General features: G+C 59.0%; 1 protein-coding gene across 9 annotated transcripts; it reads left to right on the top strand.

Moving 5' to 3' along the window:
- The first annotated feature begins 789 nt into the window (after positions 1–789).
- Positions 790–27,591, top strand: CSRP1 (cysteine and glycine rich protein 1). Of its 9 annotated transcripts, none has more exons than XM_086342967.1 (7): positions 1,592–2,123; positions 2,946–3,045; positions 12,596–12,708; positions 16,715–16,883; positions 17,710–17,839; positions 20,644–20,737; positions 21,125–22,179. In XM_086342967.1, exons 3-7 carry the CDS (start codon positions 12,597–12,599, stop codon positions 21,199–21,201), a joined length of 582 nt encoding a protein of 193 aa, XP_086199093.1. In that variant the 5' UTR covers positions 1,592–2,123; positions 2,946–3,045; position 12,596; the 3' UTR covers positions 21,202–22,179. The 9 variants fall into 9 exon arrangements, with proteins under 9 accessions (XP_086199087.1, XP_086199095.1, XP_086199091.1 ...); XM_086342966.1 differs by having other exon boundaries at positions 1,854–1,968; XM_086342961.1 differs by lacking the exons at positions 1,592–2,123; positions 2,946–3,045; positions 21,125–22,179 and adding exons at positions 790–852; positions 27,132–27,591.

Here is a 27,591-nt window from a genome sequence, read left to right as displayed (position 1 = left end):
GCACCCAGGAAAGAGCTGTGCGCCTCTGAGATGCCGCAGCAGAACCCCTGGGTGGCCCACTCACTGGCAGCTACCCCAGGGCAGCTTTCCAAGGCCCGAAAAAAAGCCCAGCGTCACCCCCACTTCTCAGAGCTGCTGTTTGGGGGGCGGAGGGGGCTCCTCGACTGGGGAAGGCCAAGGGGACAGAGCTGTTGGAGGCAGGGTGATCCTCACTGAAGGGCACTGCTGAAGGCTTGCTAAGCCTATAGGATCTCCCCTGCCCGCCACAACCCCACTTCCCTGTGGATTATACTCCTTTCACAGACTGGGACCGAGGCCTAGGGGTGGGCCGTCCAAGCCTGGGGACCAGCGGGTATGCGGAAGGGGCGGGATCAGACCTGGGAGGGGGAATGGTGCCCTAACCGGGGCGCGGCACCCCCTCCCCGTGTCCCTGACTTCCTGCTACCAGGACACCAAACACGACAACCCCCCTTCTCCTGCGGCACACGTTTATCTGGGCTCTTGGATCGTGGATCACGGATCACGTGTGTCTCCACCCTCGTCCGGGGGCCGGGACCGCTGAGAAGTTCCGGGCATAGTGAGCCGCTGCTTCCCCTGCGGCGGGGCGCACAGAGGGTCCCCGGAGCTCAGCCGGCGCGGCCCGGACCTGGGGGCGGCCCTGCGCCGTGACATCAGCCCGGGGCGGTGACATCGGCGCCGGCCTGGTGCGGTGTGCAAAGCCTGTGGGTTGGCGCGGCCCGGACACGCCCTCCCCCAGCGGAACAAAACTGCGCGCGGGCCGGCGCGCCCAGCCTCGTTTCCAGAGCCCGCCCTCTCGCCTGCCCGCCGCCTGCCACGCTCGGCCGCTGCCAGGTGAGTGCACCCCGGGCTCGGACGCCCGGCCCGCGCGCCGCCGAGCACCCAGTCCCATACCCGCCGGAGCGCCTGCCCGCGAGCTCAGGGCGCCCCTGGCCTTCCAGCCCCGCCGCCGCCTCCAGGGATGCTACAGGGAGGGTCGCAAGAAAAAGGGGCGCAGGGTGGGCGCGGGCGGAGGAGAGGGGTGAAGTGGCCGCGGTTCTCTTTCCAGTTAGCGCAGGGCCCCTTTCGGGTCCCTCCCCCGGCGGGTCCCGCGGTGGGACAATGGGCGATTCTGCGCTTACTGACGCTCCTTGTGCGGCGGGGGATGAGGGCATCCGTGCCACCCCTCCTGCCCGGGGGAACGTGCAGCGGGCGGGGCCCGCCTGGCACAGCTGTGCCCGGAGCGCGGGTGCGAGTTTCCCCTTTTGCGAAGGGCTAGATGAAGGTCGCCCCGCCGCCTTCACCCCTGACGCCCCGGGACTTGGCGCGGCGCGGGGACCGCCACCGAAGCCTGGAGGAAGCCAGTGTTTGCAGCCTTAGTCCCGAAGGCCGGGGGCAGTAAGGGGCGCTGTGAGCATACTTGAAGCAAGTTGCAACCCGTTACCCAACAAGCAGCGTGCAGGCAGGCGCGTCCTCGGCGCTCACAGCTGCCGAGTATGCTGCAAACGCTCGTCCCTTCCCGCCGTTTGTGATCTGATCGAGACCCCGGGCTAGACGGTAGCGGGAGTGGGTTCCGCCCCTTCCTGAAGGCCTGGGCCCCGCCCCTGCTCCTGGTCGTGGACGGGTGTGCAGCCCCTCCCAGCTGGGGGGACTTGGCCTGGGGGTCCTGTCGCAGTAGCTCCTGGAGGCCCGCGGGGCTCTGGTGGAAGCGGGGCCTCAACTTGTAGAGGTGATGCCGAGGCAGACTGACCCGGATACTCTGCCGGCCTGGACGCGGGGCTCTGCTTCTCTGGCCGCGGTCCTGGGAGGGCGGGGCCGGTTGTCTTCGCCCCCAGCCTTCCTGCCTCCCAGAAGCTGGAGAGGCGAGAGGAGCTGGCCGCCCCCTGTCATCTCAGAGAGCCCCTGGGATCCGGGCACTCCCTGGGGGTCGTGTTCCCTGCCGCCACTTACTGTCAGCCCCTGAGGGTCAAGGTGGGCTCAGGCTCGGGACCCCGGCCACCTTTTTCCAGAGAGACTGTCCTTGTGGCTGGATCCAAGCCTGCACTGCTGGCCGTCTCCCAGGGAAGGACCCGGTCCTGCAGGGAGGAAATCCAGGGCGGAGGAGGCGGACAAGGACAAGGAAGGAGGTTTACTCCGGAGAGGGTGTGCTTGGAGGGGGAGGGGCAGCGCTGGCCCTTTAAGGGGTCTGGGGGTCGCTGGGAAGAAACCGTTGGCACAGGTCTGCAGGCCACACTCCCACCCCTGGGCCACCCAGCGCCTGCCCTCCTGGCCCAGGTGTCCCTTCTCTCACAGCAGACCTCTCTGCCTTGTGGTCCTGGCAGGGCCTTCCTGGCCGGGAGTGTAGTGTTGGCACCTGGTTGGCAGGCAGTAGACATTTGGTGAGTGAACAGGTAGACGTGGGCTCATAGCTGAGCTGCCCTGCTGGGCACGCGTGACCCTTGCAAACCCGTGCTGGCCCGGCGCGCCTGTGTGGCACGGAGGCCCAGGTCAGGTTTTCATTAACCGTGGGCCTCCTGGTAGAAGGCAGACTGGGGAGGCTTCTTTGAGAGGCTGCTGGAGCTGAAGTTTCTGTAAGCCGGCTTCTTGTGAGGTTGGGTTGGAGAGGACGGGGGAGTCGTGCATTGGATATATTGAGGCACCGAGGAGAATAAAGGTCGCCACTTGCCACCCTCGGACGTGTCAGCAAATAAGGAAAGAGTCACGACCCTGGGCAGGAGAGCTGGCCTTTCCCGAGAGAACAGCTGGCTGACGTCTGTGCTCCCCAGCCCGGGACTGGCCTGTGTCTTTCACCGACTCGCCTGGGGCAGCCTGTGAGGTGGGGCGGAAGCGGGGGCTCAGAGGTGACCAGTGACTCACTCAGGGTCAAGGCTGCTATTGAGACCCAGGCAGACACCTTCCAGGCCTGTACCCAGCCTCCCGGTCACTCTGCCTTTCCTGTCTCTGATCAGCTCTCCAGGGACAGATCCGCCACTCCTGAGACAGACGTGCTTTACAAAGAGCTTTACAGCAGCTTACACACTGCTTAAGGGAGGACACGGCTCTGCTAGTGTGAGTGTGGAAGGAGTCGGGTTAGAACTTGCCACCACTGGGTCCTCTACGGTGTGGGGAGAGGGGAGGGCCTCCCGGAAGTTGGGGCCTGGGTCCCGGGGATGCGCTCTCACCAAGTCTGATGCGTGTTTGGATTTCAGTGTCAGGTTGGCAAGAAAGAGAAGCAGCCTGGAAAAGAGCCTTCCAGAGGAGAAGCCAGGGGCAGAGCTGGGTTGGGGCGGGCAGGGGTGGGTGCCTGCAGACCCAGTGGTCAGGGATTTGCTGGGGGCAGGGAGGGGGGAGGCGCCCACAGACCCAGTGGTCAGGAATTTCTGCGGTGACGCTGGGCTTGCACTACGCAGCTCCCCAGGAATTCGTCTGACGTCATCACCGAGTGATTCCATGTATGGTAAAGAGTGTAAATACGGAGGCAGTTAGCTTTTCTGCGGCTTCCTAGGGCCGGAGACAGCGTCTGACTCCTACGCGAGACGAGCAGACCCCCCTCTGCGGTGCTGCCTTTCTGCAGGGCCCGCGGGGGCTGCCTGACTTGTCAGCTGCAAGCAGCCTGTTTTACACAGGCTAAGGGCTCATGTGCTTTGTTTTTGCTTTTAAAAATTTAATCCAGGAAAATAATTCAGACCTTTTCAGCATGGGTAACCAACTGTTACTAAATTGACATCACTTTATCTGTTGGTTAATCTATGGGACCTTGTTATAATATCAGGCTTCCTGTAACAGTTTAAAAATGCTTAAATCCTAGCCCGCTGTTTCTACCTTTGTTGACCTTCAGATTCTGAACCCTGTGGGGAGTGCCCGGCTGGTAAAAGCATGATGGGCGCAGTCACCGCCCCACAAGGGCCTCAGGGCCTGGGCTTGAAGAGAGAACTTAGAGTGGAGAGACAGGGAGCAGGGTGACACGGGGTTGGAGCACTGTGGGGTCCGCACAGGAGTGCTGGCGGGCTGAGTTGCCTGCAGAGTTCCAGAAACTGTGTGACGCTGAGGCCAGGCCTGCACCCCATGTCGGTCCTTGCGCCCCAGCAGTGACTGACCACATCTTTCAGGGCAGGACCATTTCCCGGACTCTGTTTCTCCAGGCACCCCTCTTTCCTTGGCTGCCCTCCGGTGTGGGGGCGGGGAAAGGCTTGAGCAGCAGGTTGGAAAGGATGACAGCTCCCGTGTGCACCTGGCCAGGTACCACCCAGCCTGGCCAGGCCTCGCCCAGCCCACCACCCGGCCCGGCGAGCCCTTCCTGGCCAGATTGTTTGGAGGGGACCTGCCCTCTGGGCCCAGGAGTTGCCCTCTGTCCCTGGGGAGCAGGAGGCTTTGGAACAGAGAAGTTTGGGATTTTCCACTGGGGACAAAGACACGGCAGGGAATGCCATCAGGTCACTGATCTGAGGAGGGGAGACCTTCCCGCAGACGCTGGCGGACAAGCCGGTTTCTTAGACTTGAACTGTGAGCGCCCTGGGCATCACCTCGGCCTGATGTTCGCACACTGCTGGCGGAACGTGAGCGTCTGTCCTCCGCAGCCCCGAGCCCGGCCGGGTCTCTGCTCCCAGGACAGAGGAGCCGCGAGCCAGTCTTCATGCTGCAGCTGGACGAGGCTGGGGGCAGCGGGCCAACCCGGGCGCTGGTCGGAAGAATCCAGTCCCGGGCTTCTAGCTTCTGGCAGCCCTGAAGGCCTTGACATTTCAGGGGAATAGCTGTCCGGGTGTTTCCAGCCATCCCACAGGAGATGAAGCCCACTGCTCAGTGGGAACTGTAGACACAGTGAAGTGGACAAACCAAACCCCCCCGGGGGGTCAGGGCTGGTGTGACCACAGGGTCGGCACCCAGAGCAGACATGGCCTGGGGCAAGGACAGCGCACGTCCAGCCCGGGGGTGCCTCAGGAGCGCGACCCACGGCGCGCCAGGCCTTGGGCCGCTGCTCTCATTTCCCCCCGACCCTCAGAATGAGACTCGGAGTCAGCGGATGGCCTGACCTAGGGAGGAGCACACAAGCGCAGAAGGGAGCCTGACCTTTCGGCTGGGAAGAAATGGGTCCAGATCCCCTTTCCTGAACTCTGCACTGCCTGGACCCCTCCCCGCTTCCTCCCCTCCTGTGGGCGCGGGGGGCGGGGGGGCTCTGCCCCCAGGCCTGAGGAGGCAGCTGAGAGGGAGCCAGGCGTCCCTGTTGAACTCCAGATGGTCTGGGAAGTAGGTTTCCTTTTAAGGCATTCGGGCTCCGTCAGCTGGACTCAGGCTGGCAGGAGGGAGTGGGTGGAGCAGGAACCTCCCTGGTGAAAGGAGGTGGCCAGGCCCCCAGCTGAGCCCCCTCAACCCATAGATTCCCGAGGGGTCCTCACGAGGGCGGGGGGCGCCCATGGCCTGGGTCAGTGCTCTTTGCCCCAGGGTGCTGAGCCCTGTCTGTCCCCTGGGTTCCTGAAGGGGACCTCCCCACAGTTTGGGGGTCCCTGGCTGGGAGGCAGCCGAGCAGTTTCCCACCTCGGGTTCCCGGGCCCTGCTGGACGTGGGCCTCCCGAGGGAGGAGGGCTTTTGTGTCGGGAACAAACCACAGCTGGGAACAGCTCCCCACCGCGTGGTCAGGGAACCTCCCCCCTCAGGGGTGTCCCAGGGCTGGAGGACGAAGCCTGTGGGCTCAGGGGCAGGACAAGGCGAGGCGGGAGCCCTTGGGTCCCCATGTCCCCAAGCCCTGTCCACTAAGCGCAGAGGGCCAGCACGGGGCTGGGTGGCCACCTCACCGCAGCCCTGACTGCAGGCCTCCCCCGCCCCATGTCCTCATCCATGCCATGGGCAGGTCCCCGCCTCCGGGTGGCCAGGAATGGTGGATGGTGCTTGCAGACTGCCCGGCACACAGTGGGTCTGCAGGCTTGGGACAGGCTGTCTGCTGAATGCTGAGGGCTGGGGTTCAGGGGTCACGTCCCGGCACCCGTCAAGAGGCAGGAGGGAACCCATATGTCTCTCTGGGAACCGGCTCGTCCCCCAGGACTCCCTGCTCTGCTCGTGGCTGTGCCTGCACCACCCCTCAGGGGGCTGGAGTCACTGAGTGACTTTTGGGTCCAGCTCTGCCCTGAGCACCTCCTGGGGGTCACTTGAGGGAGCGGGGTCTGCCTGATTCAAATGGGGTTCTGCAGCAAGGAAGGGTCGGGAGGCGGCTGGAGGTTAGGCCGACTGTAGTGACCACACTACACCACCTAACTGTCCGTCATGGAGATGGTTTTGCAGCCCTGCCACAGGGGGCCGGAGGAACAGTGGGGCCTCAGGGACCGGCCCTGGCGCTATGGGAGCTGAGCCCCGAGCCGGGAACCTTGGCAGTCAGCTTAGGTCCAGTGCCCTGGATGAAAATTGGGCTGATTCCCAAGGAGAAGGGGGCTGTTGAGGGTCAGTGAACCTCAGTGGTGAGAAGAGGCCTGGAGAGGCGGGGAGGTCAGGGTTTGGGGTGAGTGGGTGGAGTGGGGTACAGAGCTCCTCCCCATTCTGGGGTTCAGGATGAGATTCCTTAGTGATCAGAGAAGATTATGGTTCCAGCAACAAAATGGACAGTCAGGAAAAAGAGCATGTTGGAGAGAAAAGGTGATGAGTTCAGGTGGCTGGTGTTGAAATCGAGGTGCTTCCCTGGAACTGGGTGTGTGAGCCTGGACTCAGGGCAGAGGTCAAGGTCAGTGGAAGTGCTCGGCGGGGTGACCACAAGAGCAGTGGCGCCAGAGGAACCCCAACCCTCGGGACGGGGAGACAGAGCAGAGGCCGTGGACAGTGAGCATCCCAGCTCCCTGCACCCCTCACCCACAGGAGCCTGCTCTCGGCCCGCACACCCCCGTGAGCATACTGCGGGCCTTGGGCTGCAGCTCTGAGCGTTAGCGGGGCGACGTCTCAGACACCTGTGTGAACACCTGTGTGCCAGGCGCACACTCCTGTACACACGCCTGTGTGCCAGGCACACGCAGACTTGAGGGCGTGGCAGTGAACCTGGACCGGGCCTCCTCCTTGAGCCAACACCTGTGTCCCTGTCGGGGAAGAAATCCCCCTGCGCCCTCCTAGCTCCTTCTGACTTGAAAAGAGTTACCTTGACCTGAGACAGATGAACAGGAGCAAATCAAAGCTTAATAACATGTCTACCCAAAAAACCGAGTAACTCCCAAAGGGGCCCAAACCCTCACATTAAATACCATGCTCAGCTAGAGACAAAAGAGGAAGCTGGGGCAATGGTTTGGGACTTCAGAGGCGAGAAGCCAGTTGACATGGAGAAGGAAAGCAAATGTTTGGAAACCAGTGTTTGCTGGGCCGGGCAGAGATAAGGGGCCACAGAGTGGACTGGTCTCCTGGCCCTGCCTGCTTTCCCCACCACACCCGGCCTGTGTTCTTCACAGAGATCTCTGGAAACTGCAGTACTGCGGAACTGGCCCTCTGTCAAAATTCTTTTAGGCATTTGAGGGAAGATTGACGTTTCTTCCTGAGTTTTTTGGGCCTTGATTGTTTTCAGCTTGAAATAATCCACATAGCAAAGAGACATTTCGGGGGCAAGCTTCCTCCCTGAACTGCATCTGATGGGAAGCCCCTGGTGGAAGGGACCATGCCCCCTGCCCCTGCCCAGACTCCAGCTGCCGGCACCACCCCGGGTGCCCATACCCGAGTTCCCATGGAGGGTACTCCTCCCTGGCCCCCCACTGTTTCCCAGCACCCCAGTCCTGCCATGGAGTCCCTCCTCCGTACACTTCTGTCCAAAGAGCTGGAAGGGTCGCCATCCCTGATCCTGGGCTCTGACCCTGCAGCCCTGGGTCTCTGAACTCACCCTGTGTCAGGCACTAAGCCATGCCTCCCTGATTCCCCAGAAGTAACCTGTGATGTAGCTTCTGCTTTTGTCCCCATTTTAAGATGCAGAAACGAAGGTTTGCAAAGGCTAGCTCCCTTGCCCAAGGAACACACAGCAGTGAGTGGCAGGGTCAGGAAAGGACTAAACCCACCTGGCCTCAGGACCCCAGCTCAGAACCAACCTCAAGCTTCTCAACTTGTCCCAGGCTACTGCCTTCAGAGTCAGCTGGGTGCTTGTTAAATATTCCTGTTCTGGTGCCCCATCCTCAGAGGTCATGATTCATTGGGCTGGGGGTGGTACTGGAAAACTGGATTTTGCAAATGCTTCCCCCTCTCCCCACCTAATGAGCTCTAAAGCTTCAGTCCTGCCCTCTGTGTCTGACTCCTGCTTTTTCAAAAAAATTGAGGTTTTTTTGGGGAGGGGTGAAATTCCTGGGGGGTTAAGACTTGACACGTTCAATACAAGGGTATAGGTCCGATCCCTGGTCAGGGAAGAAAGATCCTGCAAGCCCTGTGATGTGGCTAAAGAAAAAAATTTTTGGTGAGCTAAATCTTACATACAAAAGAGCATATAAAACCTACATGCGAGGACTTATAGAGCTTATGGAGAAGCTCTATACAGTCAGCAAAAACGAGACCAGGAGCTGACTGTGGCTCAGATCATGAACTCCTTATTGCCAAATTCAGACTCAAATGGAAGAAAGTAGGAAAAAACACTAGACCATTCAGGTATGACCTAAATCAAATCCCTTACAATTATACAGTGGAAGTGAGAAATAGATTCAAGGGATTAGATCTGATAGAGTGCCTGAAGAACTATGGACAGAGGTTTGGATCAAGACCATCCCCAAGAAAAAGAAAAAAATTGGCTGACTGAGGAGCCCTTACAAATAGCTGAGAAGAGAATCGAAAGGCAAAGGAGAAAAGAAAAGATACACCCATTTGAATGCAGAGTTCCAAAGAATAGCAAGGCGTGGTAAGAAAGCCTTTCTTAGTGATCAATGCAAAGTAATAGAGGAAAACAATAGAATGGGAAAGACTAGAGATCTCTTGAAGAAAATTAGAGATACCAAGGGAACATTTCATGCAAAGATGGTCTCAATAAAGGACAGAAATGGTATGGACCTAACAGAAGCAGAAGATATTAAGAAGAGGTGGCAAGAATACACAGGAGAACTGTACAAAAAGATATTCACAACCCAGATAATCACAATGGCGTGATCACTCACCTAGAGCCAGACATCCTGGAATGGGAAGTAAAGTGGGCCTTAGGAAGCATCACTAGGAACAAAGCTAGTGGAGGTGATGGAATTCCAGTTGAACTATTTCAAATCCTGAAAGATGATGCTGTGAAAGTGCTGCACTCAATATGCCAGCAAATGTGGGAAACTCAGCAGTGGCCACAGGACTGGAAAAGGTCAGTTCTCATTCCAATCACAAAGAAAGGCAATGCCAAAGAATGCTCAAACTACCGCACAATTGCACTCATCTCACATGCTAGCAAAGTAATGCTCAAAATTCTCCAAGCCAGGCTTCAACAATATGTGAACCGTGAACTTCCTGATGTTCAAGCTGGATTTAGAGAAGGCAGAGGAACCAGAGATCAAATTGCCAACATCTGCTGGATCATCGAAAAAGCAAGAGAGTTCCAGGAAAACATCTACTTCTGTTGCAGGAAGGGGGACCCCTTCCAGGGCCCGAAACTGGGCTCCTGTCTAACACTCAGAAATGAATTGTCTGAGGAGACACATGTGCTGACAAAGCAAGAGATTTTATTGGGAAAGGGCAGCCGGGTGGAGAGCAGGAGGGTAAGGGAACCCAGGAGAACTGCTCTGCCGCGTGGCTCGCAGTCTTGGGGTTTATGGTGATGGGATTAGTTTCCAGGTGGTCTTTGGCCAATCACTCTAATTCAGAGTCTTTCCTGGTGGTGCACGCATCGCTCAGCCAAGATGGATGTTAGCGAGAGGGATTCTGGGAAGTGGATGGACACGCGGTGTCTCCTTTCAACGTTTCCCTAACTCTTCCGGTTGGTGGCAGCTTATTAGTTCCCTATTCCTTATCAGGATCTCCTGTCATAACACAACTCATGCAAATGGTTACTATGGTGCCTGGCCAGGGTGGGTGGTTTCAGTCAGCGTGCTTCCCCTAACACTTCTGCTTTATTGACTATACCAAAGCCTTTGACTGTGTGGATCACAATAAACTGTGGAAAATTCTGAAAGAGATGGGAATACCAGACCATCTGACCTGCCTCTTGAGAAACCTATATGCAGGTCGGGAAGCAACAGTTAGAACTGGACATGGAACAACAGACTGGTTCCAAATAGGAAAAGGAGTACGTCAAGGCTGTATATTGTCACCCTGCTTATTTAACTTATATGCAGAGTACATCATGAGAAACACTGGGCTGGAAGAAGCACAAGCTGGAATCAAGATTGCCAGGAGAAATACCAATAACCTCAGATATGCAGATGACGCCACCCTTATGGTAGAAAGTGAAGAAGAACTAAAGAGCCTCTTGATGAAAGTGAAAGGGGAGACTGAAAAAGTTGGCTTAAAACTCAACGTTCAGACAATGAAAATCATGGTATCCGGTCCCATCACTTCACGGCAAATAGATGGAGAAACAATGGAAACAGTGAGAGACTTTCTTTTCTTGGGCTCCAAAATCACTGCAGATGGTGATTGCAGCCATGGAATTAAAAGATGCTTGCTCCTTGGAAGAAAAGCTATGACCAACCTAGACAGCATATTAAAAAGCAGACAATACTTTGCTGACAAAGGCCCGTCTAGTCAAAGCTATGGTTTTTCTAGTAGTCACGTATGGATGTGAGAGCTGGACTATAAAGAAAGCTGAGCACTGAAGAATTGATGCTTTTGAACTGTGATGTTGGAGAAGACTCTTGAGGGCCTCTTGGACTGCAAAGAGATCCAACCAGTCCATTCTAAAGGAAATCCATCCTGAATATTCATTGGAAGGACTGATGCTGAAGTGGAAACTCCAATACTTTGGCCACCTGATGTGAAGAGCTGACTCATTGGAAAAGACCCTGGGAAAGATTGAAGGCGGGAGGAGAAGGGGACAACAGAGGATGTGATGGTTGGATGGCATCACTGACTCAATGGACATGAGTCTGAGCAAGCTCCAGGAGTTGATGATGGACAGGGAAGCCTGGCATGCTGCAGTCCATGGGGTCGCAAAAAGTCAGACAGGACTGAGTGACTGAACTAAACTGGTGTCTTACCTGGTGGTCCAGTGGCTAAGATTTCTCACTCCCAATGCAGAGGCCCAGGTTCGATGCCTGGTTGGGGAACTTGATCCTGCATACTGCAACCAAGACATGGTGTAGCCAAATAAATAAATAGTTTTTGTTATAGACCTATATGCATAGTGCAGAGTACATCATGAGAAACGCTGGGCTGGAAGAAGCACAAGCTGGAATCAAGATTGCCAGGAGAAATATCAATAACCTCAGATATGCAGATGATACCACCCTTATGGCAGAAAGTGAAGAGGAACTAAAAAGCCTCTTGAGGAAAGTGAAAGAGGAGAGTGAAAAAGTTGGCTTAAAGCTCAACATTCAGAAAACTAAGATCATGGCATCTGGTCCCATCACTTCATGGGAATTAGATGGGGAAACAGTGGAAACAGTGTCAGACTTTATTTTTCTGGGCTCCAAAATCACTGCAGATGGTGACGGCAGCCATGGAATTAAAAGATGCTTACTGCTTGGAAGGAAAGTTATGACCAACTTAGATAGCATATTAAAAAGCAGAGACATTATTTTGCCAACAAAGGTCTGTCTAGTCAAGGCTATGGTTTTTCCAGTGGTCATGTATGGATGTGAGAGTTGGACTGTGAAGAAAGCTGAGCACTGAAGAATTGATGCTTTTGAACTGTGATGTTGGAGAAGACTCTTGAGAGTCCCTTGGACTGCAAGGAGATCCAACCAGTCCATTCTGAAGGACATCAGTCCTGGGTGTTCTTTGGAAGGACTGATGCTAAAGCTCAAACTCCAATACTTTGGCCACCTCATGTGAAGAGCTGACTCATTGGAAAAGACTCTGATGCTGGGAGGGATTGGGGGCAGGAGGAGATGGGGACGACAGAGGATGGGATGGCTGGATGGCATCACTGACTGGATGTACTTGAGTCTGAGTGAACTCCGGGAGTTGGTGATGGACAGGGAGGCCTTGCATGCTGCGATTCATGGGGTTGCAAAGAGTTGGACACGACTGAGCGACTGAACTGAACTGATTTGCGTAGTTTGAAGAATAATTACAACAGGAGGCCCCATGTGATGACCCCTGGCGGACCCCTTTTTCTGTCTTCCAGGTGCCAAATCTAAGACAGTCGTCTCTGATACTCCCTTGTCTTTATCACTCTCTCACACATGTGTAATTCCCTTGACTGTGAGTTTTGCCTGTTTGAGACCCGACACAGATAGTTTGTGTTTTATGAGTTCTAGCTTACCTGTTTCTTTTGCTGTGAGATTTGTCTGCCTGGATGCACACAGCAAAGGCTTTATTGTTGTTTCTACGACAGCCTGAGTCTTGTGGGAGTTTATGTCCTAGAGGGCTGGCGGGTGGAGAGGGGAGGGTCGCTGAAAATACAGTGGCTGCGCAGCAGTTCCCTGTGGGCTCCAGGGTGGGAAGCCCCCAGGTTGCCTGCTGGGGAGGCCTCTGCCCCAGGCCCTGTCCTGGGCCATCCAGGTATCCACCTCCCTGGAAAGTTCATTCCCTTCTCTGTGTCCACTTGCAGGATGCCGAACTGGGGAGGAGGCAAGAAGTGTGGGGTGTGCCAGAAGACGGTGTACTTTGCTGAAGAGGTCCAGTGCGAAGGCAGCAGCTTCCACAAGTCCTGCTTCCTGTGCTGTGAGTGCCCGCCCAGGCCGGCTGTCGCCATGGGGATGACCGGCCTGTCGGGCCCTGGGGGACGGTCCTTGGGAGGGACGGTTGTAAACAGCCTGACATTTGGCAGGAGCACAGCGGGGGCGGGGAGGCGCTTCAGGGCCCCTGTGTTCCTCAGAAGCTGTTTCTAAGGCGGAGGCGGGGGCTGTGGGGGGCTGGCCCGAGGAGCTGGAGGGGGTGGACGCACCAGGGCCTGAGAGCCAAGCCGGAAAGACCCTGCGGGGAAAACTTCCCACTCACTTTGTCTTCCCTCTCTCCCTACCACAATCCTGGCACTTAAGAGCAAGACACTTTTAGCCCAGGGTTTCACCAACCCCTGGACCCAGATTACCCTTTGTTAAAAGGCCACAGAAATCACAGATGCAGAGGATACACTAGTGGGGGGATAGCAAGACGGGGAGAGGATTAAAAGGTACAGACTGTTACATGTGAGATAAAAAAGCTACGAGGATGTATTGCAGAGCACAGGGAGCACAGCAGCACTTAAAATAGTCACAGGTGAGCGACTTTAGAAAAGGTGAGTCTTGGTGTCGGACAGCTGACACTTCATAACACAGTGTGTCAACAACAACTATTGTTCAGGTGCCCAGTCGTGTCCGACTCCACGTGACCCCATGGACCCCTAGCACGCCAGGCCCCCCTGTCCTTCACCATCTCCCGAAGTTTGCCTGAGTTCACGTCCTTGGGCAATGGACATAGACATGTCAGCTATCCCTCAAAGATAAATTCACCAGCAGCAGCCTCGTGGGCAGCCGTGTCTGGGGAGGGGCTGGGCTCCCCTGGCATCTCTGGGTGGGAGGCCTCTCCCCTCAGCCCCCACCTCCGCCCGACAGTCCGCGTGAGGGGATGTTGATGTCGTCCCGACGGCTGGGAGGAGACGGGCCCCGTTCACTGCCTGGTGGGCAGGCGCCTGGGCGCCTGGGGTGCTGGGTGCGGCTGGGGCCCAGGTGTCCTGAGCACCGGGCCCTGGAGGCGGGGGGATGTCCGCAGGCTCCTGACTGATGGGCTCAGAGTTGAGGGGCTTAGAGGAGGTGACCTGTTTCCCCTGAGCCCAGGCAGTGGCGCTGGGTGGGCAGGAGCGTGGCGGCCAAGCCCCGAGCCTTCAGAACCAGAGGGTCAGAGTCCAGATGTGAATTCCCTTTCTGTTCTCTGGATGCTGAGGGCCAGGTGCCTCCTTCTCTCTCTGCATTTTCTCAACATTACAGGGGAGAAAACAACACCTACTTCTTGGGGCAGGGCTGCGGGAACTGAGAGGAAGGGGTCAGAAAACAAAAGGAGCAATTGGAGCAGTTGTGAATGTTCAGTCAATGATAGCTGCTCCCTGACATGCACACATACGCACACAGACACAGACACACACACACACATGCACACGCGCACACACACACATGCACACGCGCACACATCCACACAGACACACACGTGTGCACACACAGACATGCACCCACCCACCCGTGCACATGCGCACACAGACATGCACACTTGCACATATATGTCCACACACATGCGCGTGCTCACACACACACGACACAGAGGATCCCCAGCAAGAAGACTGGGACTTGGGGTGGCCCCAGCCCGTTGGGGAGGTCTGGGAACGGGGCCCTGCACCCCCCAGCGTGGCTTCACTGCTTCCGGAGCCCGTTCTCCCGAGCGGGACACAGATCCCCCGGGGCCACCTGCCCTGAAGGAGCACCGGCTCCCACCGGCTGTGGTTGGGCCAGCCAGAAGCCACCTCCAGAGCAGGCAGCATGCGTCCCACGCCTGCCGAGGCTGACCGAGAGCTGTGCCGGCCGCGGGTGGGCAGCGAGCTTGGGCAGAGCCTTTGACATCCGGCCCAGAGGAGGCCGACAGCCGTGTGGTGTCATCAGCAGCTCATTGCGCTCAGGAATTTTCAGGCCATTGATTTTCCTCAGAGGGCATAAGAGGGCTTGCTGCTGGCCAGGGAGAGGGGCCAGACTGCTGGCTCCAAGGACCCCTCTCCACCTCACATGTGGCTTTGATCACCAATGGCAGCTGCCGGGGAGGAGTGGCCGCCAGCTGGGCAGTCAGGGAAGCCAGGGGCGCGGGGCTGGGGGGATGGGATGGACCCTGGGCTGGGCTTGCAGCGTGCACCCCAGTGTCCGAGAAGTGGCAAACAGTCCCCAGCCTGGGTGGGGGGCCTTGGCTCTGTGGGCATCGGCCCTGAGGCTGCGTCGTCCCTGAGCTGTGACAGCCCTGTCCTGGGGTCAGCCCATGGGAAGGCAGAGCTGGTCTGGCCTCGCCCCAGGGTGCTCACAGCCCCACCCACAGCGGCACCCCCTTGCCTGTAGGCGCCAGGCTGCGGGGACATTGGGAGGCGCCAGCTGCACCCCCAGGTCCCTGCAGGGAAGGTCGCCCAAGGAGACCTCAGCCCCCGGGCTGCTCTGTCTCACTCACAGCCTCCTGTCTAGTCTTAGGAATTTCCAGGTCACTCTGGGTCTTACGGGAAGCAGTTCCAGGCCGACTCCCGGCTTCCCACCCTAGAAGGGAATGCTGGAGCCCTGGGCCTGCTGTGCCTGCTTCCTCCAGGCCGGAGCCAAGCCCTGGGGAGGCGGCGGGGTGGCCCATATTTGGTTGCCCGCGTGCTGGAAGAACATGGGGATCTCACAAGCAGGACCAGAGGGTCCTTATTTAGTCTGAAGTCTCCAACCTGGCCCAGGGGTGGGGGTGGGGGCAGAGAGCTGGCCTTTAAAGGCGAGGGAAAGGCTGGGAATTCCCTACAGATCCAGTGGTTAGGACTTGATGCTTTCACTGCCAAGGGCCACGTTCAGCCCCTGCCCAGGGAACCAAGATCCCGAGAGCCACACGGTGGAGGTGGGGGTGGGGGGAGGAATCTATCTCAAGGCAAAGGAACTGGCAAGGGGCATGGAGGTAAGCTGAGTGCTCCTCGAGAGGAGGAGAGGCTGGCTGCTCCCAGGGTCCCTCTTCAGAAGGACGTGTTTGAGAATGTGGTCCCGGTGGGCACACTGCCTCCCCCATCTTAGGGCCTTCGTGGAACCCGACTGTTATCCTAGGCCCAAACCTACATCAATGGGACTTGAGTCTCTGGAGAGAAGCACTCGGGGCTGGACGCTGATGGTCTTCTGGGGCCTGGCCCTCAGGGTGCTGACTCTCTCACACTGTTGGGGCAGCCAGCGCTCACGGTGACCTGCTGTGCACAGAGCACTGCGCTGAGCACTTCCCCAGCGAGGCCTCATTCAGTTCTCAGCCATCTTTCGGGGGCACCGTTGTCATGTGCTGGTGGGGACACGGGGCTGGGAAGGCGTGTAGCCTGGCCAGGACGCTCCCTGGACGTGGGCTAGCCTGGGCTCCGTGCGACCCTGGGCTCCACACTGTCTCACTCTGGGTCACGGGGCCGCTCTGAGGCCCACAGGAGGCTGCGGGAGTTCTGCAGGCCTTCCAGTGTACCCCATTCCAATCCCCCTTTGCCCCGAGTCAAGGAATTCTCCCAGCATCTGACCTGCGGCCAAGTGATTTCCGACTAGAAACTTCAGATCCTGTTGTCGTGATGAGCACAGCCTGTATCTCATTTCCAAGCCGTTCACGCTGGGTGTTGACCTTCCCCCGGGAGCGTCTCTGCCCTGCCCCCGCACCCATGAGCGTCCCTTCTGAATTGAATAGCAGGAAGCAGGACGACCTTGCCCTTCTTGCTTCTCCTCTTGTGTAGGGACCCACGGTGTCTGTCGAGGGCAGTGAGGCCCGGCACACCCCCTGGGGGCCCCATGAACTTGGGAAGCTCTCAGGGTGCGGGGGGGCGAGGAAGCCCACCCAGCTCCAGGAGAGGCACTGGGCCAGCATCCGTAGGCCCTCCTCCCCTCCCAGTTCCCTGGCCACCCCAACCCCATTGCCAGGCCCCTGGCTCCTGGGAGGTCAGGACGTTGCGTGTGCAGCATCCCAGGGAGCTTCGGCAGTGGGGGCTGGCCGTGACCCACTGCCCGCCCCCCCCCTGCAGTGGTCTGCAAGAAGAACCTGGACAGCACCACTGTGGCCGTGCACGGCGAGGAGATCTACTGCAAGTCCTGCTACGGCAAGAAGTATGGGCCCAAGGGCTACGGCTACGGGCAGGGCGCGGGCACCCTGAGCATGGACAAGGGGGAGTCGCTCGGCATCAGACATGAGGAGTGAGTACCCCCGCCCAGAGCAGAGGTCCTCCTGTGCGTCAGGCCCCGTCAGAGCAGCAGCGCAGAGGGGCCGGAGCAGCCAGGCCCCTCTCCGTGCGGAGCCGTGGCCGCATTTCCATGCACTGGGAGGAGCCCCGAGAACTGCTGGGCCCCTCTCCTCTGTCCACAGATGAGAAAACCCAGCCAGTATCAGTGACTTGAAGGTGCCCCACAGCCACTGAGGGTCTGAGCCGGACCACCTCGCAGCCTGGCTTGCCGGGTGTTGGTTCCCTTCCTGGAAACGGGCGTCACTAGGCCCCCAGCACCCCCTGATCTCTGACATGCTGTGAGCTGGGTGTTGGCTGTCAGCCCGCCGGCCCCTTGGCCCTGGGGGATGGTCGCAGGTGACAGTGACTTTCCACACCAAGGCTGTCACCCCGTGGGAGCGACCTGTCAGCTGATTTCTCCTGGGAAGACTCTAGTAATAGACGCGCTGAAGGAACAGGGGGCAGAGGGGGCCAGTTCTTAGCAGACAAGCTGTCAGTGACTCCGGCATTATAACTGGGGCTGAGGGGAGTCTGACGTCTCGGGGAAGGAATACTACAGGCCCCTGGTGGGTCACCCATGGGCGGAGGTGACCCTCGGGCCCTTCGTGGGTCCCCCATTGGCGAAAGTGACCCTTGGGCCCTGGGTGCGTCCCCCATCAGCAGAGCCAACTCTGCAGCCCTGGCAGCTACAGCCGTGCGGCGGGCTGGGCTGGGTGCCTGCGGCTGGCGCCCTCCAGGCCTGTCCCCTCCACCTTGTCGCTCCCTGCACGTCCCTTCACCGCATGCTTTTCCCTGAGCAGGGCCCCCGGCCACAGGCCCACCACCAACCCCAACACGTCCAAGTTCGCCCAGAAGGTCGGGGGCTCCGAGCGCTGCCCGCGGTGCAGCCAGGCCGTCTATGCAGCCGAGAAGGTGATTGGCGCTGGGAAGGTAAGGCCGGGCATGCTGGGGGTAGGGAGGGGTGGCACACATGTTCCTGAACCGTGCATTCCGGGGCTTTGAAGTGTGCTCCCACTGCTCAGGGAAGCCTGCGCCCTTGATGTAGCTTCCCCTTCATTTCAGAGCCCACCACGAAAGGGGTCCCTTTGTCTGTGAGGCTGCCTGTCCCCTGTGCCTCCCAGTCTCCAGGGAGCTGAATCCCCCATCATAGCAGCCTCATCATTGGTGCACAGAGGAGGCTGAGTGCCGAAGAACTGATGTTTTCAAATCGTGCTGGAGAAGACTCTTGAGAGTCCCTTGGACTGCAAGGAGATCCAATCAGTCCATCCTAAAGGAAATCAGTTCTGAATATACTTTGGAAGGACTGATGCTGAAGCTGAAGCTCCAATACTTTGGCCACCTGATGTGAAGAGCCGACTCACTGGAAGAGACCCTGATGCTGGGGAAGATTGAAGGCGGGAGGAGAAGGGGACAACAGAGGATGAGATGGTTGGATGGCATCATGAGTTTGAGCCAACTCTGGAAGATACTGAAGGACAGGGAAGCCTGGCATGCTGCAGCCCAGGGGGTCACAAAGGGGCAGAAGTACCTGACTGACTGAACAACAGCAAACACGCTTCCTAGGGAGCTTCTGATCGATCCATGTCTCCAGAGTCAGGGTCTGCTGAGCTCTAAGGGTACACGCACACCAGCCCTGAAAAGAATGTGCATCGTTGTGTGGGGGTCACATCTCTGTCTGGGAAGAAGATCCATAGCATTCATCACATTTTCAAAAGGATTTGTGATACAGAAATGTTAAGAACCAGCCCAAATCCACAGAAACCCACTCATGTGCCCCCAGGGCAGAGTTATCCAAGGTTCAGGCCCGTCAGAGCCTCCTAGGAGGCAAACTTGGTCTGGCTGTCTTGCCTGCCCCCATTGCAATATTCCAGTAGTAGACCCCACCCCCAGTCACCAAAGTGCAATGGGACCCTCCCTCGGAGAGGCTGCAGGGACAGGTGGCCCTCAGATGAGCTGTCAGAGGGCCGCAGGAGAGGCTTCTTCAGGAGGGCCCCGGAGATGGTGCTGGGCATTCACGCAGATGTGGCCAGGGTGACGCCGCGGGGCCTGGAGCCTGTCTGCAGCCTCTCTGGACCCGAGTCTTGGCCTCTGGGGCTTCTCAGCCTTGAGCAGCAGCTGGGCACGTGGACAGGGGACAACACACAGGACGGGTCTAGACCAAGCTTGGTCCCCGACTAGCCCTCAGGCCCGCTGGGGAGGGAGTTGCACCTGTGTTACAGGTGAAAGCCCAGGTTTGCCCACTCCTAGGAGCTGGCCGCCACTGCTGGTGCCTCCTCTTGGGGCCATGTTACGCCTTGAAGCTTGTTTCCACCTCTGTCCATTGGGAGAGGTTTGTAAACCCAGCAGGATGACCTCCATTTGCTTGTTGTGAAGCCTAGGCTAATGGATCCCCTCCTGAGCCTCAGCCCCGCATCTGAAGCAGCACACGCAGCAGGCCCGCCAGGCAAGCTGGCTTTAAAGCTGAACGGAGCCGGTGCGGGGAGCCCAGTGCAGTGCAGTGCCCAGGCTGTGGCGACACCAGTCAGCTACCATCACCGTCATTGCTTTTGTGGGTTCTTGTGAGGTTGAAGTGAAGATCCTTGCTGTTCACTAAATGATATGAAAACAGGAGATGTGATTAAGTTGGTGTTTCTTCTGCTGTGTCTCACTATGAGAATAGGGAATCACCAAAAAATACCTAGGCATCAGCATTTCAATTCCCCCTCGGGGTCTTAGAGTGAGGGCCCCTCGCTCCCTTCCGGAGGAGGGGTTCCCTTTCGAGCAGAGGTGGCAGGAGACCAGCGTCCGTGCCCCGGGGAGGGCTGAGAAGCAGGAAGACTTTAGGTGCTGACCCCACCAGCGGGGCCCGACTGTGTCTGCAGGGACAGTGGCGGTGGTCAGTCCTCCATCTGCCTGGAGACTGGGGGGCAGCCTGGGCTTCCCCGAGGACGAGCTGAGGCAGGGGTGCCCTCAGCACGGACACCGAGGCCCCTAGAGCCCTGGGCAGGAGCCAACACGCGTGGGCCTGGCTGCCAGGAAGCCCAGGGCCTGCCATTTCCTTCCCATCTCCAGCTCAGAAAGGGCAGCTGTGCAAGGGAGCCCCCTTGGCCTTAAAAGGCTGTGTTTCATTTCATCCCGTCTGCCACCACTGGCCTCTGGCTTTCCCGGTTGTGCAGAGCTGTCAGCTGGGAGCTGGCAGCTGACCTGGGGTCTGGCTGGCCCCCACGGGGTGCAGACCCGGGCCGGCTTCCCCTGAGGGGCTGTTGGCTGTGTGGCTTCCGAGCACCTCATTGGAGCAGCGGAGCTTCTGTGGCCCCTGGCCTTCTCCCGGAGCTCCGTGGACCCTTTCTCCTTCCAGGGTGCCAGGCACCGCCTCTGTACCTGGCCCCTGCCCGGCTGCAGCCTCCCGCTGCAGTGAGGGCCCTCGAGAACTCCAGGGGCCTGCTGACCACAAAAGCCGGCCCTGCGGCCAGGCCCCAGCGTGCATGTCACGTCCCCTGTGAGAAGTGAGGGGGCCACTGGCCTGGAACCACGGCCAGGATGGGTCCGAGCCCACACCCACACCAGGGGTCCCGGTCAGGAGTTGGGACAGAGCTGGGGGGCCCCGCCTGCCCTTCGTGGGGCAGCTGTGGCACTGGCCCCCAGCACCTCCTCCGGGAGGTGGGGGAGGCTGGGCAGACCCCACAGGTGTCTTCATCACACCTCCAAGGGGATGGGCTGGGGCAGCAGAGTTAATTCTTTCCTTCCCTCCCCAGTCCTGGCATAAGTCCTGCTTCCGATGTGCCAAGTGCGGCAAAGGCCTCGAGTCCACCACCCTGGCCGACAAGGATGGCGAGATTTACTGCAAAGGTGAGCGGCCTCCCCTCGATGCCCTCCCTTCCTGGAGGGCTGGGCAGTCAGGCCCGTACGTGACGGCCAGTTCCAGCCTTGGAGTCCATTCCCGAGTGTCTTCTGAGGCCTCTGTGTGCAGCTCAGAAGGAGCCCCGGTGGGGGTGGTGGGAACGGTCAGTAGCCGGAGGGCGGGGCCGGGTGGGGCGGGGCCTGGGCAACGGGGATCTGACCCTCTGACCGCAGATGGCTCTTCTCCTAGGATTTCAGAGGCAGGGGCATAGCCAGGATGCTCCTCACTATCGGCGTTGATGCTGTGGGGGCTCTGCTGTGTGCCTCACTGCCCCAGAGGCTCCGGCAGGTGCTGGGGCAGGAGTGGGGGTCCTCACCCCTCTCTTCTCTCTGCAGGATGCTACGCAAAGAACTTCGGGCCCAAGGGCTTCGGCTTTGGGCAGGGGGCTGGGGCTCTGGTTCACTCTGAGTGAGCCCCCCGCACCCACGCCCCGCTGCCCACGCCATGCTTCTCATCACCCCCAGCGACCTCGAGATTGCCAGGCTCCCTCCCTCCCTCAGCTAAGGACTAACCCAGGGCGTCTGGCTCCCTTTGGTTTGGGCGTCTGCTGGAGGCCCCCCTCCCAGGCGCCCCCCCACCCCGCCTGGCCAGCCGTGTCACCAGCTGGGCCTCTGGCTCTGGGTGTCCCCCCACCTCTCCCCTCCCCTGCCCTCCCCTCCCCACAGACTCCCGCCCTTAGAGGCTGAGTATCCATCGTCGGGGGCCCTGCGGGGGCGGGCCGTGCTCCTCATGGGTGGCCTCCTAGTTCCCTCAGAGCAGGCCCAGGGCGTCCCCACCCAGGAGTCACGGGGGACGTGCAGACAGGCCCGAATGGAGGGGCTACTTGCCCTGGCCTATTGCCTTCGAGGCTGTGGGCCACGGTGCCCCCCAGCTCGGGGCGGGGGCGGGGGGGGCGCAAGCCAGGCCCTAGGGCCCCAGTACAGGACGTGGTCTGGCCTCCCCGGGCTCGAGCTCCCGTGTGGCAGGGCCCTGATGAAACACCCCTGAACTTATGGCCGCCCAAACCTGAGGGCGTCTCTGCCCAGCCTGGGTCCCGAGGCTGTGGGGGATGGGCGTGGGGGTGCTGCGCCTCCAGCGCAGCCCAGCCCCGGAATCGTCCTCAGCATGACCGGCTTGACCCTGAGGGAGGGAGGCGCATGCAGCTTGCCTTCACCTGGATACCCGCCCCAGCCCACCTGGGCCCCACCCTTTTCCTGGGACCCTCCCCCTCTGGCCACACCACCCATCCCTTCCAGGCCCCAGGTCCAGAGCAGCAGGAGGACGGGGCGGGCCAGGCCCGCTGACCCCAGAGACGGAGGGTGATGCCACGTGGCGCTGCCTGGACCCAGGGCTGCAGCGCGGGCTGTGCTCAAACTGACCTGCACCCCGTCAATAAAGCTGTCAGAAAGGAGCCCGGCACCTGTCCTGCCCTCAGGGTGGGGGTGCTGGTGTCCTGCTCTGGGGATGGGGGGACCGGTGTCCTGCTCTGGGGGTAGGAGCTGGTGTCCTCCTCTGGGGGGGACTTGATGGGAGCAGCCAGGTTGGCAGGAGGCCTGGGGAGGGAAAGTGTCTGCTTCCTCCCCAGTGTCCATTCTAACTGAACCCAGGCATGGGGTCCAGCCAGCCTGATCCTACTGCCCCATCTGGGCATGAGAGCTGTGAGCTTGCTGGAAGGGGCAGTGGAGTGGGGGAGGGATGGGGGCTTTCCAGGGGCAGCAGCACCCTCCTGGGGGCTCCGCCTCCCAGAGGCCACTCCCCCAGATTCCAGCGTGTGACTGTGTGAGTGGGGGGGGGCAGCATTCAGCCCCCAAGGTCAGCACCTCTCACGCGCAGAGTTCCTTCCCTCTAGCCCCAGAGTCTAGACTCTCGTCCAGGGCCGTAGTGCTGGCCGGGGCTGAGGGGTGCAGAGGCCGGGCACTCATCCCTCTTCCGAGGGAGAACTAGGAAGGGAGAAACAGGGACAAGAGTCTGAAACGGAGCGGGGCCGACGCCTCTGGACCACAAAGCCAGAGACCAACCCTCTGCCTTTGCCCTAGGGCACAGCGGGATCCCCCCACCCCTGCCTGCCGCCAGGCCCCGTGGAGGGGCCCCTCGGCTGACCCCAGGTGGAGGCGGCTCCACGCTCTTGTGATGGGAGGCAGTTCTGGTCTCTGGGTCACCGTCTGGGCCATACCCCGAGTGTCCTAGGGAACTGCACTCGGCTTCCCTAAGGGCCGACCTGTCCTCATCTCTCCGGAGGTCACCTGGCCGCACCCTGAATGCTGTTTCTGCAGCAGGGCAGGCTGATGTTCAAGGTCAGCTTCCTGTGCGCTCATGAGGCCGCCCTCCGGCACTTCTGTGTTTCCTTGTCAGTAATGGAGAGGAGCCAGGTCGCTCTATCCACACTTTCCCCAGAGAGCTCAGCTAAATACCCTTGATCTGAGGTCCGCCTTCCACAAAATACCAGAGTCTGAACATGCCTGAGCCACGTTCTTCGCCACTTTATAACAGGGTCCCCTTTCCAATACTACGCCTCTCACTTCTGTCATCAGAATGGCGTTTGTCATCAGTATTTCTACAACATTCTGCTTGGAATTACTTCCTCCTCTTGCCCTGAGATGACTTAGGCTCTTTCTCCAATGCTCTCTCCTTTCTGGGCCCTCACTGGAATCCCCTTTCAAGGTCTGTTCACGATGATGTAGGTCTTTTCCTAGCAGACTTTCCCAGACCTCTCCAGCCTCTACCCATTACCCAGTTCCAAAGCCGCTCTCACAGTTTTAGGTGTTTGTTACGGCAGCACCCCACTCGTTGGCACCAGTGTCTGCCTTGGTCTGTTCGGGCTGTTATAACATAATGCCATGGTCCAGAGGTGGGGCTCGATGGGGCTTCTTAACAACAGGACTTTACTCCTCCCAGTGCTGGAGGCTGGGAGTCCAGGGCCAAGGTGCCGGCAGATTCAGTGTCAGGGGAGAGCCCGCCTGCTGGTTCACAGACACGGTCACCTCACAAGGGGGCGGGGGCTCTGGCTTCTCAGGAGGGCACTAATCCCACTCACCAGGGCCCCTCCCTCAAGCCCTAACCATCTCCTTGGGGATTAGCCTTGTAACGTCTCCTCGACCAAGTACACGAACACGTGAACTTCTGCATGAGCTCGTCTGAGGGCTGCCTGTCTCATGTTGGGGGCTGGGCTCCTCTGCCCACACTGTGGATTTACAAAACAAGAAGCAGCTGCTTTAACAGCAAATTTGTGCATCACATCCATAGGACCAGACCTAGGGGAGGCCTTGACGGGACCCCCACCCCGACTCTGGGAAAGAGTCTAAACATACAGGACTGGTTTAAGACCAGTCAGTGCTGCAGAGTTCAGGGAGTGTGAGGTGAGGCCCCAGGCGAGGTGCCCTCATCCTGGCACTTCCACTCTATGCAGCCCGGGATGCGGTCGACTGGATGTCTTCCCAGAAGGGTTTGCACATTGGGTATGGGGGTGGGGTGGGGATGGATAGTTCCGCAAACAGATCACCAGTACAGGGCTCTGGAAGGGCCCACAGGAACAGCTGGGTGGGGCGTCTGGGCCCCAAAGCTGGGGACAGGCTGCCCTCTGCTGGAGCCGCAGCAGAAGGCCATCGGCCAGCCTCCAACACCAGCTGCAAGCTTGGGACCACCTGTCACCCAAAGCAGCCTCAGTGGGGAGGATGCCGGATGCACCTCCAGGGAATGAAGCTGGGTTAAGGCAGAGGCTGTTCCCAGAGACCGGTTGCTGGCCTGGAAGCCCCTCAGGGCAGCGTGGGGCAGGTGGAGGAGGCCCGCCTGCTGTGAGTGAGGCCAGGCCCCCTAAAACTGACCCCCCCGCCAGGTTCATGATGAATCTCTCCACCCATCACTTTATTCCCTTTCTTGTCAGGATTGAGGCGTATCAAAGCCAAGGGGGGCTGAGACCAAGCAGGACACACAGGGCCCTCCCAGTACACCCCCTCCCAGTCCCCCTTTTCCTGTCTGCAGAGAAAGGCTTTGTCTCCTGGGTCCTCCCTGATTCCTGAGTCAAGGGCAAAGCAGATGCTACCCCCTTGGAGAAGACAACCCTGCCAAGGCCAGCTCCCCGTTCCCGATTTTGGACACTTCGTGGGTTTCATTCCGCGTCCTGTGCACTTTGTGCCACGGCCTCTGTGAAGGCCTTAAATGCATTCACCCCTCTGGGGCGGGTCATTACTGCCATTTACAAATGACCCAACTGAAGCCAAGAACCAAACAGCGGCTTGGGATCTGGTTCAAGGTAGACAGCAGAGCAGGACAGAAAGGCAGGAGCTGGGTCTAGGCCCGCCTCCTGCACCACCCACCTGACACTCTTCCTTCGCTGCCATGGGCTGGTGGTGCGGGGCGGAGCAGTGCCCGCACTCTTACCCTGCATACTTGGCACAGGTCTGGGTGCTGTCTGACCTGACCCTCCCATCAGCAGTAAGCAGTGGTTATGTGACCCCTTTATCCTACAGAAGTAGTGAATGTGTAAGTGACATATTCAAAGGCACTGCCAGTGGTGGAACCAAGGCTGGAACCAGCTGTGTGACCCTGGGCCCGCCTCCTCCCCCTGGGCGTCAGCCTCTCCCATGTGAATGGAGATGTGACCTCGATTAAGTCCAAAGAAGTGCTTCTCAGGCCTGAGAACCTCCTGGGGATCTTGTGAAGCTGAGACTCCAGCTCGGCTGTTGGGTGGGGCCTGAGACCCAGCGCCTCCTGTGGGCTCCCAGGGGAGGGAGGTGCTGAGGCTGTGGCTTCCAGGCCATCCTGGGCAGTCGGGGCACCTGCCAGCTCTGATGTTCTGCATTTATGGGCCTGGGGAGCCTTCTCCCAGAGGCCATGGAGATTCCGGAGGCTGGTAATGGTGAATAAAGTGCTTAGTGGGCATTTTCTGCCCCAGCTGAGCCCCTGGCCCTTCCACTCTGTGACCTCGTCCCGACCCTCTGGAGGGCTCCTGGGCCACTCCCACTCGGGGTTACTCCTCCCAGCCCCCCTGCTCACCCTGTTCCCTGGCAGAACTCAGCTCACACCCAGGGCCCACACCAATGCTCCTCTCCACGGACATGCCAGGAGCTTCCTCCCTCCCCCAGCTCCTCCACCTCCTCACTTCTCCTGGACCCCAGTCCCAGGCTGGACAGCTACAGCCATCTCTGACTGATCTTGACAAAGGCACCTGTAGGAACATCTCACTTATCAAGTGATGAAGGTGAAAGTTCATAATCCTCACTACACGATCTTGGAAACCAAGGGCAAGCAGGGAAAACAGTCCTCTCACGCAGGAGGAGCTCCTAGGACCTGGCTCCCTTCCCCTCCATCACCCCCACCCATTTCAAGTCCATGAACCGGCTGCCTTTTAGGAGGAGACAGAAGAGCTACCTGCCAGTGCAGAAAGTGCCAGGGCGGGACAGGGACTTTCAGTCCCTGGGCAGACCCCGCACATGGTCCCCTGTCCATGACCCCTGCCCCTCCCTCTTCTGGGTGCAAATGTGTGTGAGCCAAGACCGAGCTGAGGGCTCTTGTTTCCGGGGTTGGGGGACTGGAGGGTTAGTGTTAGGGTTAGGGAAGAAGATACTTTCTTGTCTTAAACTTTTTTTTTGTTGGTTGTTGTGGACCATTTTTTAAGTCTTAATTGAATTTGTTACAATATTGCTTTTGTTTTGGGTTTGGTTTTTTAGCCACAAGTCATGTGGGATCTCAGTTCCCCAACCAGGGATCATCCAACCACACCCTCCACACAGGAAGGTGAAGCCCTAACCACTGGACAAGGAAGTCTCTGTCTTGAATTTTCTACAGCAGCCGTGCATTCAAGTGTTGCTCACACCTCAGATCCATTAGCATTGTGAAAAGGCAATTAAAAACACAGCTAGAAGCAGGCGACGTGCCCGAGTCTGCCCAGCGGTGCCGGCAGGCTGGCTGCGGCCTCTGGTCCCTGGGCAGCAGCCAGGCTTCTGATGGGGTCGCCTGGACCCGAGGCCCCAAGGGAGAGCTGCCCCGGGCTCCTCCGGCAGGGGCACCCAGACACCACAGCTACGTGGGAGAGGCGACCCAGCAGGCCGTGGCCTGACGCCCGAGGGCAGCCTCCGCCGACCCGAGCGGGGATCAGAGGCGTCAAGCCCAGACGGGAGAGGGGCAGTGGGCGCTCTCCAGACGAGGGAGCCTGGGTGAATCAGGAAAGTCACTGGGCTGGAAAGCGATTAAAGGGTGAGCGTGGGAGGGGATTTCCACGGAGAGCGACCGGCCCAGAGCAAGTCCAGGCGGGCCAGCTGCAGGCCGCGGCCCTCCTGAGGGTTGTTGCAATGCTGCCCATAAAACCCAGATCCGTGGAGACTTGAGGCCTTGATCTGGTTTCTTTTTTCTTATGTTGCCCTTTAGAAAAACGGATCCAAGGAAACCCCAAAGCTCTAGAACAAAGCGCTCTCCATCAAAGGGGTGTGAGCAGTCGGGAGACGTCTCTGGGAGAGGCCAGCTGGGGGTGTCCCCAGACGGGTGGGCTTGGGGGGACCCGGCTGTGAGGTGACCCACCTTCCTCCCCGTCCTGGGACTGCGGAGGAGACTGTGGGGGAGAAGACTCACTCCTGCCGTCTCTCCAGAAGGACGACAGCGCATCCTCCCAGACAACGCCGGACACCGCAGGCTGAGGTTAGAGAGGGAACAGACTTGTCTCAGGGGTCACGTATCCACTACTACAGACTGCTCTGATCTCCCCTGTGACCATCTAGGGGCTGTTACTGTCATTTTAAATAATATACCTGGACCTCGCTTTATCAGTTCATTTACTGTAGGTAGTGTTTACTGACTCCTGATAATGAAAGAATGGGAAATTCTTGTGTTA

The sequence above is a fragment of the Bos grunniens genome, chromosome 16, assembly GCF_055505025.1.
Source record: "Bos grunniens cultivar Pamir isolate PY7600 chromosome 16, Bosgru_T2T1.0, whole genome shotgun sequence".
NCBI classification, from domain to species: domain Eukaryota; kingdom Metazoa; phylum Chordata; class Mammalia; order Artiodactyla; family Bovidae; genus Bos; species Bos grunniens.
The sequence above is the reverse complement of the archived record's forward strand: the minus strand, read 5'-3'. Positions and strand labels throughout refer to the sequence as shown.